The 12,500-nt window shown below is 33.5% G+C and overlaps 1 protein-coding gene across 5 annotated transcripts in view; it reads left to right on the plus strand.

The window, feature by feature from the left end:
• The window catches only part of FOXP2 (forkhead box P2), a gene marked incomplete at both ends in the record, with an annotated part of 238,900 nt that overhangs the window by 185,202 nt on the left and 41,198 nt on the right, over positions 1–12,500 (plus strand). For all 5 annotated transcript variants that reach the window (XM_084229323.1, XM_084229324.1, XM_084229325.1 and 2 more), the window contains 2 exons: positions 8,590–8,803; positions 10,475–10,579. In XM_084229323.1, coding sequence (XP_084085449.1) covers positions 8,590–8,803; positions 10,475–10,579 — 319 coding nt within the window. The remainder of the gene's footprint in view (positions 1–8,589; positions 8,804–10,474; positions 10,580–12,500) is intronic.

A 12,500-nucleotide genomic window follows, 5' to 3' on the forward strand; every position in this document is an offset into this window, starting at 1 on the left:
TTTTAACAGAAGTCATTTTTTTTTAAAGATTCATTTATTTATTTATACATGCACTGGGTACAGTCAGAAGCGCAGGAGGGTGAGAGAATTCACCAGAGCCAGAGCGGGGAGCAGAGTAGGCAGAAGGACCAAGGTACACTGCTGAGGGGAGCAGCGGGCGGCAGGAGAGGTCTGCGCTCCATGTGGGACCCTCCTCTGGTGGCCGGGGAGCAGCCGGGGATCGAACCAGCGCTGCAGAGGCTGCGGGCAGCTTCGCAACCCAGCGCTCAACCGCTGCACCACCGGGGAGGCCCCTATATTTGATTTTAGTATAAAATAAGCATTAAAATTACCATCCCCAACTGAGTATGTAAATAGATTAAATCTAGGTATGTAAATGTCAAATAAAAAAGAATAGATATTTTAAATCAGTCTCTAATAGAGTACTGATTATAAAGCTATTTAATATAGACAGTATAATTTTTCTGTCTACTAGTAATAATGTAATGACACCTCTCTATGACCCAGTACAGTTATCTACAGGTTACAAAATAGGAAATTATCGTGCATGCACTTTAAACTTAGATATGTATTGACATAAGATTGAAGTCAGTGTATTATAATATATACTATATTCATAGGTTTACTATCACTTTACAGACCAAAACATAGTGGTAAACACTTTACTTTATTCCAGCTTTTTACATATTTTAAAATTTATAAATGTTACTTTTATTTTTATTTCCAATCTGAAAGGCCAATCAGGGATTGCTAGCTATGCAGCCAGCTCTATTTTGAAAAAACTTGTAGAGCTTGGGATTGGAGAATTAAGTTGAATAATAATAAAAAAAATATATCTCTTTATTTTTTAAAGATTTATTTTATTTATTTATGCATACAAGAGCTGAAGTGTAGGCCACAGGTACGGGGGCAGTGAGAGGATTCACCAGAGACAGAGAGTCAGGAGCAGAACAAGCAGACTGACTAAAATACAATGCTGAAGGGAGCAGCAGGTGAGACAGGAGAGGTCTGCTGCACAATGTGGGTTAGCTGCCTGGCCAGATCAATCTTGTGCTGCAGTGGCTGCCTATAGCTTCATAGTGCTGAGATTTAACCCCTTGCACCACCAGGGAGGCCCCCAAGAAAGAAATCTTTAGAAATAAAATATAATAATATTCTTTATGCTGAGTTAGAAATGTGCTGAAGTTTGTCTTTGACCTCAGTATTCAGAAAAAAACATTGTTTGTTCTTGACTTCATTTCCTGCTTATAGAAATCTAAATAGCCCTATGCCTCCTTCAGCACCATTTCTGACATCCTTGATCTTATGCTTAATCTGCAATCATATGCTTGCATACAAAACGTTGTATCTAATCAGGATACCAGCACCAGCAGTATGAACAGTGCATATCATCATAGTACTGTTAGCCATCATAGTATTGTTACCATCATAGTACTCCCTGTCAAATACCAGTAGGTTTTCAATTTATAACTTGGAAGGAATTTCACATACTGAAACTCCATCAGTGAGTTGAAGTTTAAGTGTCCATTTATTATTGCAAAAATAAAACTTTGCAGGGCCTCCCTGGTGGCACAAGGGGTTAAGCATAGCACTATGAAGTTATCTGCAGCCTCTGCAGCACGAGTTCAGTCCCCAGACCAGCCAGGGAGCTGACCCACATGGTGCAGCAGACTCTCCTGTCTCGTCTGCTATTCCCCTCAGCAGTGTATTTCAGTCAGTATGCCTGTTCTGTTTCCCACACTGTCTCTGGTGAATCCTTTCACCCCCCACACCTCTGGCCTGTACCCCAGTTCTTGTATGCAAAATAAATAAATTTTTAAAAAATTAAATAAAACTTTGCAAAGTTACCTCTGAATGATGTTCATTTTCAGTATGTAACTTATAAGTGATTGAGTACATGGGAAAAGATTGAATTATTGGGTTAGTTATTGAGAAAAATGTAAACAAAATAGAAAAATGGAGATCAAATCACTAATTAATTTTATTGATTAATTATTTTTATTAATCTAATTGATTTTATTAATTGGGTTGTTAATTATAATTATAATTGTTGTAAAGTTACTTACTGAACTAACATGCATACATTAATTCTATTTAGGCCATTTATCTTTTTTTTTGACTTCTATTAAGCATTTATTTATTTTAATGAGAGACTAATAGCAGAATGTCAACTTAAGTTTCATAATGAGATAACCTGAGAAATTTTTTTAAAAGGTTTATTTATTTATTTATAGAAGCACTGGGTACAGTCAGAAGCACGGGAGGGTGAGAGAATTCACCAGAGCCAGAGCAGGGAACAGAGCAGGCAGACTGACGAAATACACTGCTGAGGGGAGCAGTGGGCAACAGGAGAGGTCTGCGCGCCATGTGGGACCCTCACCTGGTGGCCAGGAATCGAACCTGCGCTGCAGAGGCTGCAGGCAGCCTCGCAACCGAGCGCTCAACCACTGTGCCACCGGGGAGGCCCAGAAATTATTTTTGTAGACTAAAAATTTAGTTCTAAAATCATAGTAGAAACATTTTGATAGTAGATGTATTCCTGTATCCCAGAAGTCCCTTCTTTGGTGGAAATATTTGCCACTGTGCTTGGTTTCACCCAATATATGTATTTACTTCCTGTAAATCAGTTATGGACCAAATGTATATTCAGTGCACCTTTCTTTGAAAAATACCTTTTAACAATGGACATGAATCTTGCAGGGTATAGTAAGCCTGTAGTCAACTATAAATCCATAATATGGTAGGCTTGGCAAATCACAAATGAACACACAGATCTGTGAGAGACACCCCAGAAACTACAATGATTGTCTCTGGAGAGGAGAATGAGCACCCAGAGGTCAGGGCTGATAGAAAATTTAATTTTGTGGTGTATACCCTTCTCTGTGATTCAGTTTTGTTGACCACGTGTATGAACTATCTTTTCAAAATGTAAAATTTCAAATGAAAAGTGAAAATTACGTGGTAGTATTTCAGTAATTCAAATTATTATATATCAAATTGGCGCAACAATATATAAAAATGATGAAAATATACTTCTGCCATAATTTTTATTACTTTACATGATAAGATACCCTGGAAAATAAGCAAAGTACTATCAAATAAGTTAATTAGAAATTCACAGTAGACTTACTTTGTATCATAATTCATAAAAATATTTAATATTGAAAATTAATAACTGGACTTAGAAAATGGAAGAGCATTAAAAATCTTTTGGTTTTGAGTTTGAAAAAACTGCTAATGTAATTTTTAATAATAAGTAAACTGACATATTTTAGCATTGTGTGCCTTAGGTAAAATCTAGATGTGAACATCAAATTTTAATTAACATAGTACAGTACTTGGTTCCACATAGTTATTTCATAGACTCTGAATACTAAATTAAATAATTACTGTTTAATTGCTCTATCTTTAGTAGTCTATGTAATTTTATTAGGAATTTGTCCTTTTATTCATTCAACTCCTGGAATAAACAAACATTTTAATGCTTATTTGTAGTACTGTCAATGACCAGTAACAATCCTCGTCATCATCTCAAAGTAGAATAAGGTTTCTCAAATTTAGAGGTCATGGAATTTTTAAATCACATAATTATAACATTTTTGACAGTAATATTGTATGTATGTATCTTTGAAATAAGTTATTACGGAAAACTCAATGATCTTCATTTCAGGTTTTAAATTGACTATTATTTTATGATAGTCTAGACCACCGATTACCAGATTATGTGTGCCAGTACACAAGCATTCTGCCCAATTGAACAACTGTAAGTAATTACTGCAGGCACTCTTATAGGCAGGAGGGATGAAACAGGGAAGAAAACCGATAATTATCTTTGCCATCATAAATCTGACAGTTAGTGTAGAAGATAGACAGTAAATAAGTTAAGTAAAATATATAGTGACAAATGCTAAAGAGAAAAATGCAAAAGCAAGGATAGGAAAAATATTAAGCAACAATAGCAAGTGGGAGGAATTGAATTTGTAATGATGGCCCCACAGAGAAGTCTTGGGAAGGGTATAAGTATCATGAGTAATGACCTGAAAATATGAGGGAGCACTGCTGTGTATTAGCTCTATAGCAAGTTACTTTACTTTTCTAACTCACCGTTCTCAACTCTAAAATCAAATAATAGTAGTAATGATAATCATATTAGACTAGAGTTTTCTATTATTTTTCTATAAAGCACTTATTAGGAAAGTGACTGACAAATCACAAACACTCTGTGAATATCTGTTCAAAAAAAAAAAAAAGACAAAGCAACTATTATAGAAGTGAGTTCAGGCCATAGGGAGTATGTAAATACAAGCTCAGTTTTAAAAATGTAAACTCTAAGAAATCCATTAAGGTTTATGGAGATTTCAAATAAGCAACCTATAATTCAAGGGAAAAGCTCAGACTGAAGATTAATTGATGAATCCAAATCCTTCATATTTAAAACTGAAATAGATAAGTGTTATTGTTACGTTTTTTTGTAAAATGCTGTGTTTTTTTTTCCTTAAACATATTTGTATAATGCTGAGTTAAAAAAAAACTCAAGTTTTCTGTTACTAGGTATCTCAGAACTGTTGTATATGCTACCATGTATCAGTCACCACAATAAAGCCCAATAGATTTCTTATCTTATTTTAATGGCATTTAGAAGTGTATTATACCATAAACACAGTTTAGAACATACTGAACGTGTCATGTTACTGCCTGGAAAATAATTTAAAGTGATTCTTACAAATCATCAAAACTTCAAAATTCATAAAAAACTCAAAATTTTACAAAATTGACTAGCTAGTTTCATGTTCACAAAGAGTTTTACATTCATAGAAAAGAGCTCAGCAAACTATAGATGTGGAACTTTGTCTCATGAACAGTGTGATAGTTTACTTCTTAGAAGTTTCCCCCCCAGATTATCTGCACATTGGAATCATCTGCGGAGCTTCAGAAACTACTGATTCCTCCATAAACTGTAATTTAAGTGGTTTGGGCTATGATCAGGTCATTGGCAGTTTTAAAATATCCCGAATTGATTCTCATATGCAGACACCCTTAAAAATCACTTCTGCTTAAAAGGACCTTTTTCTGACCCCATTTATTTTCTACCTCTTATCTATAATATTTAAAAAGACATTATTTCATTCTTTTAATTAAGAATCTTTATTTGACTAGCGAACAGGTTATTTATTCATCAAATGTTTATGTGCCTAGTGTCTGTTAACATATCTTTGTGATAGCATGGTGAGAACACTAATTTTCAAGCAAATGAATAGTATAATGGAAATCTACTTTTAAAAGGTAAGCAGATACTTATGTTAAGTAAATTATTAATAAAATCTGAAACTAAATTATTAATAACATCTTTAACTGGCATAGTCTCTAAAAACATATGAGTCTTTAACCAAGATATAAAATGTTATTAGCTACTCCATCTGTTATATCAACCAGTACCATTTATAATTTCTTAGACTTTGGCTTTACAGAATAGCAGTGCAATTTAAGAGCCTCAGAACTTTTATGAGGAAACCAAGACTTCTTTGCGAACTGTATGAATTTGTTATAATCAATTGAATCAACAAGTATTTTTTTTTTTTTAATAGAGGCATGCTTTATTTATTTGTTTTGCTGGTTTGTTTGTTTGTTTTGTTTATACATGCACTGGGTACAGTCAGAAGCGCGGGAGGGTGAGAGAATTCACCAGAGCCAGAGTGGGGAGCAGAACAGGCAGAAGGACGGAAGTACACTGCTGAGGGGAGCAGCGGGCGGCAGGAGAGGTCCGCGCGCCATGTGGGACCCTCCTCCGGTGGCCGAGGAGCAGCCGGGGATCGAACCGGCGCCGCAGAGGCCGCGGGCAGCTTCGCAACCCAGCGCTCAACCGCTGCGCCACTGGGGAGGCCCTCAACAAGTATTTTTTGAGCATGTATCAGCACAGTGTTAGGTATTGGAGATATACCGTAAAATAAAAATGCTCTACTTCTGTGAAGCTTATGGAGGGAGACTAATGGTAACAAGTAAAACTAATAAATAACATACTTTGAGAAACTGATGAATCCTGTAAAGAAAAATAGAGCAAGCTGAGGTAATAGGAAATGACAAAGGCAATATGGGAAGGGGCAGGAGTTGATAGTGTGATCAGAGACCTCTCAGACTTCGAACACTTTGAAAAAATGGACAAAATGTGGGAAGATGGCAGAGTGGTCTAACCTGTGAGAACAAACAAGTACGTTCTAGAAACTGAGCAAATACTTGATGCATTTGAGAAGCAACAGAAGGCAAAGGTAGCAGAATGAAATGTAGAGAAAGCAGTAGATGAGGCCAGAGAAGCAGGCAAGAGCCAAATAATAAATGCCAGCATCACATAAGCCATAGTAAGTTCGCTTTTTTGTTTTCTTGTATTGTTTTGTTTTTTTCTAAGTGTTCTGAAACAATTAGAGGGTTTGTCTGGGAAGCACTGTTGTCTAATTTACATTTCCAGAGAGAATTTTTGGCTAATCTGTGAAGAGTAAATTATATGAAGGCAAGGCAAAAGTAGGAAAAATCAGAAAGCTGTAGCAGTGGTCCAGGCAAGAGTTGAAAGTGGAGCAGAGAGGCAGCAAGAAAGATGAAGTGAGCTCTGACGCTGTGGACTTGCTCACTATCACACAAAAGGATTTGCTAATGGAGTTTACTCTTAGGTTACCTAACACATTCTGACAGGGAATCAAAAAGTTAGTTGGAAAGTTCCAAAGTCCTATAGTCAAGCTAGAATTAAAGCAGTAATTGATGATCTTTACAGAGAAATACTTTTAATAACTTTGGAAACCTGAGCTACCCTGTCTTCTCTTTAGTCTAGGGCTATGTCTTAAAAATCTCAAGGTGCATGGGTTCCTTGGGGAAGGAAATTCTATGGGGACTCAATCTGAGGGGGTGGGGGAAAGCAAATATTTTCTAAAAAATGTAAAAAAATGATAAATGTTAAAATAAAAAAACCCTAAAAAAAATCTCAAAGAGCCAGAATCACTAAAATGATAGCTTTCAGTAAAACAATCTGTCTGATATGTGACAGATATAACAATTTAAGATTACCATTGTGATGAATAATTTGACCAGAGTTAATGTTTAGAACAGTGAGGATTCTTGTGTCACATAAGTTGGTTCATCACTATGTCTAGATGAATGATTTTTCTTCTTGCAGGGGTAGAGGTGAGATGGCACTCCTCATTATCATATTCTGTTATCTTCCCCCTATCTCCCCTGCATATTCCAGTCTACTTTACCCCCACTCGCCTCTCTGTTGATCAGAACCACTATAGCATCTCAAGGTGGCTGGGGGGGGGGGGACTGGGGTGGAGATAATTTGATTGGCACTTCCATCCTTATATATTGTATGTTGTAGGTGAACATAGTAATCATAGATTTTGGAGCTTGATGATTTGGAGCAACATATTTAATCTTAAGAATCTCCATATCCTCATTTGTAAAATGTAGTGATTCCTAAGTTCAAGTGAGAGTAACTGAGATTATGAATGCATAGTACTAGGTCAAGCACCAAAATGTAGTAAATGTTCAATAAATTATAGCAATTATAATTACAACTACTTTTTCCTGTATACATTTCTATTCAGTTATTTTCATGTTTTAATATAATATTTTAAGAGCAAAGACATTCAAATCATAGTAACTGAATTTAAATCACAACTTTATTATGTGTAAGCTTTGAGATGATGGGTATATTTTTTTACCTCTATTTCATGCTGTCTTCTTATCCATTAATTGGCTGAGGTGCAGTGCAGTGATTGGATTATAGTGAGGATTTTAATAAAATATATTAAAAATATAAGTACATTATTTGGTACATAAAAGTACTATTTTATAAGTCAAATACTTTAAGTATTAGTTTGTCAATTCTTTATTTCAAAATTATAGTTAAAAACTAAAGGTTTGTGTTTAGCGTTTGCATTTTCATTCTTTGTAAATCATAATCTAAACTAAAAAGATTTTTTAAATGAGTAGTTGATTTATTCCATCAGTCCTAAAATAAAGGAGAATTTTAAATATTTAAATATTATCTGCTGAATTGATCCATGTGGGTAAGCATATTGGCATCATGACCTCAAAATGAAATTCAGTTATGTCAGTTGTCTCTCTAAGAAAGATGAAAAGAATCAGATAATTGTCAAATCTATTATTCTTTCGAATTGAGTGTTTACTGGTTTTTCCCTGATGTGGTTTTACCCTCATTTTTTTCTTCTCATTACTTTTGATATGTCTTATTTCCAAATGTATTTCTTTCAGTTCCTCACAGATAAAGGTTAATACTACCAATAAGTAAAAGCTACTGTTAAAAGTTGAATAGTTTAATTTTCAAATAGCATATTTGGGTTTTGTAATTATTTCTTAATATTATTTCTAATACTATTATTCTCAGTACTATTCCCAAATTGTTAGCCTTTAGCATATAACTGATTATTCAAGAGAAAAGCTATGGTACTGATGGTATAGTGATTTATTATTGTATATTAATTATGCTGGTGACATCATTGTTGGCATTAATCCAGTAATACACGAAGCTCATTATATGAACTATACCTTGTTTTATTAGTGGGGCTTTCTTTCCTTTTATAGCTGGCTTAAGTCCTGCTGAGATTCAGCAGTTATGGAAAGAAGTTACTGGAGTTCACAGTATGGAAGACAATGGCATTAAACATGGAGGACTAGACCTCACTACTAACAATTCCTCCTCGACTACCTCCTCCACCACTTCCAAAGCATCACCACCAATAACCCATCATTCCATAGTGAATGGACAGTCTTCAGTCCTAAATGCAAGGCGAGACAGGTAAATCTCATGAGATTTATTCTATCTTTATCATAGCCAAATGTTACTTTCACCACTGATAAAACTGAAAACAATGATTTGTATGTAACAGGGGCAAATGTGTAGAGGAAAAATTAAACTGGAACTTTTGATTATAATATATATGATATGATATATACACATATAAATATACATATTACAAGAATCTATTTTGATGTACATAATTAATTTTCCTGAAGAAAGTTGTGTTTTAATAAATGTATGTGGAATCAATTTCAGTATATTTTTATGACTAAGATTTTGCGATTAACTTGTTGCTGTGAGAATATTTGGGCATTTGTTAACCTCAGGACCAGTTTGAATAGTTAAAGGTATATACATATCCCCCTTATTATGTGTTTCAAACATGTACTTTGAAACCAGAGAATAGATAAACATATAAACATGAGCATCATAAACCAGTAGACAGACGATCTGGTTTGCCTTTTATATAATGTGACATAGTGTAATTTATCAGTATATAAAATTAAGTTTTGTTAGTGACTTTCTATATAAGTCTGAGTCAAATTCACAAAGAAATTTTTTTACTTCATTTACCAACAGTGAGTACATTATGTGTATAATTGTCAACCAATGTTTTATTTTATTTATATAAAAACTGCCTTTATAAAAGGAGTACCCATGTATGTCCATTTACTCCTTTTATTCAGGCTTATGACTACTTAATCATATTCCTTAAAGTAATGTACATGAAATGTATAGATTAAAGTATTACTCAACACCAACAAAAATCTTTTTTAAAGATTAAATATAAGCGTAGAAATTCTTGGAGTGACTCAGGTCCTTCTGATATATAGCTCTAAGCTTTGTATTAAGTGTAGTAGATTGGAAATATTCTGTTACGTGATTTGAATAGCTGCCTAGATGCAACAAACTCTTTCTCATAGGCAAATATTTTTCAAAGAAATATATTTAATTGCATTACAGTTTAAAATAGAGTGCTCTTTGTGATCCTTCTGGTCTTCATTTGAATGTTATGAAAAAAAATTGTTAGCTTCTTTATTATAAAAAGGTATGCCTCTCACTGGTGTTTTGATTGAGATTCAATTGATTATATATTTCATAAGTTGGTTGTCTTCTCTAAGGTCTCCCTGTCTGGTAGAATACTCATTTATCAAAAGTCTGATAATTGTGGAAATATATAGTTAATGATTTCTGTTAAATCAGCCAAAACAGTGAAAATATATATGGTTCACAAATAAATCTTCCAAAAGGTCCATATCTTCTTTAATAAGATTGAAATAGCTTATAGTTATGGTCCTATTACTTTATTTTAAAAAGAGGGGTTTTTTCACTTGAATACATATGAATGTATATTTTTTATTTAGAGGTAAATGTTACATTAAGGTCATAAGGCAGGATTAGCATATGATATTATACAGTCCTCTTAGTTTTTCATCCTTTATTAACAGTCATCTTTGGCTCTATTTCTCCTCTAATTGGAACATCATCTAGCCTTGGCAGTTGAACTATTCAATAGAACGATTAAATTTTTCTGACTGCTCTGAGCTGAATTGACCTGTTTTGACCTGTTTGTCACTGATCGTAACCTGACAGGCGCTAGCAGCCTGCAACGATTATGGCTTTTTGAGATGAATCTGACGCCGAGTTCTTTTGCTACTTTCGCTACAGCTCGTCACATGAGGAGACTGGGGCCTCTCACACTCTCTATGGCCATGGAGTTTGCAAATGGCCAGGCTGTGAAAGCATTTGTGAAGATTTTGGACAGTTTTTAAAGTAGGTTTTTTACATTTTGGGTTATATGGGAGTTTTGGTATGTGTAAATAAAAGAAAGCTGGAGGAGAAAAAAGGTCTCTCATAAGTCACACTTAAGTTTTCTGTGTTTCAACAAGTGGGTTAGCAAAGTCATGCTAAGGAGGTTAACTCTTCATCTTAACATTTTCATAAGATCTTATAAAACTTCTAGTAAAGGGTTTTTTATGAGTGAAAAGTATTACCCTACAATTTAGTGTCATTAATAACTTATTGGTAGCATTCACTTAAATTGCAAGATTTTAACAAAAAATTCAAGTAAAATTATGTAAGAAGTCACATATATTTTTAAACACACATTTTTCATGGCATTTTTAATTGTGAACTTTATAAGCTATAAATATTTAATATGTATCTTTAATACCAAGAAATTTAAAAAAATCAAAGCTAATAGTTGCTAAATTTTTAATAAATAATCACTTCTTCAGAATCACAAAGATACACTTATAGGCATATGTTTGTATGATAGGTCGCATGGCTTCTCTAGATTAAAAATAAAAACTTTCTCTAGATTAAAAAAAATAAAAATAAATTATCTTTAATTTCTTCATACAGTAATAACTTTTTTTAAATTCTTAAAAGGGCTCTTTTTCAAATAGGAACATATATCTTTCATGAAATATTTTCCATTCACAATTTCAATATACAAGAGATCTAAACAGAAGGCTACAGATAGGTTTATGGAGATGAGTAACTTCACAGACTGAGACTCTTATGTTGTCATGGAGCAGCTAACAGGGTGAATGAACTGTTTCATGCTTCATCAACAATTAAGTTAATTAGCTCATTTGAAATTGCACTGCTTTGTTGCCAGGATGTTGGCAGAAACATCAAAAAGATGTGTTTACAAATGATAGACTACAGGGTATAGAGCAAAAGCACCTCAACAACAAGGCACAAGTACTTGGCATCATAATAACTTTATAGCTGAATTACAATAAGACTTCCACAAGGATTTTTTACCTTTTCTCCTTTCTGACCATTTAAAAGAAAATTTGGTTCATATTCTAACTGTGGCCTTTGCAAATGGTCTTAAATGAAAATTAACAGCCCTATGATAGCAAAACAGTTATCAGGTACTATTTTGGGGGGTATAAAATTGATTACACTGTTCTAAACAAAGAGAGCATTTAAAATGTTAAGTAACTTTGTTAAAGTTTTCTTGCTAAGCACAATAATACATTAAAACAAAGAATATAGGAAGGTCAAACAATTCTTTTAATCGCTACAAAATTCTTCATTATCAATATGTTATATTATTACTTATCTTTAAGATCATTTAGAAGATTATTGTGGATATTTCTAAAGCATGGTCATTTAAGCTTTAAGGCTAGACCAATCACCCTACATTTTATTGCTCTAAGTTGTACTTTCTGACAAAATTCAAAATATGTGTTTAAGAAAATACATTTATCTCTTCTTCAATGTAATTTCCTCTGCAGCACATAGAAAGGAGAATTTGTATTCATTTCAAATATTTCTGTATTTTTATTACTAACAAGCAATTGAATTTGAACCCTCATATTACCCTCCATAGTTCTTTTTCATATTCATGCCAGTGTTTTTTAAAAACTGAAGAAATTACAATTAAAAAAGCATTTCCTTTCAATTAAATATCAACTTTGGCTCCAAAGACTGACCACTTTTCCAACCCATTAACTTTATAGGGATGACAGAAATAATGACAGTAGATTTTAAGGCCTTTCTTTCAGTCCATTTTTGTTATGATATGCTTTATATTCTCTAACTCAAAGATCTGTGATAAATTCTGTTAGGACAGCTAATGCCAGTATAATGTACTAAAGTAAAATATATTACAAACATTTCCATACTAGCATTGCCTTTCTTAAAATGTATGGGAAATTTGAAGAGAAGTAAAACATTG

Source organism: Talpa europaea, assembly GCF_964194135.1.
Source record: "Talpa europaea genome assembly, chromosome: 3".
Lineage (NCBI taxonomy): Eukaryota > Metazoa > Chordata > Mammalia > Eulipotyphla > Talpidae > Talpa > Talpa europaea.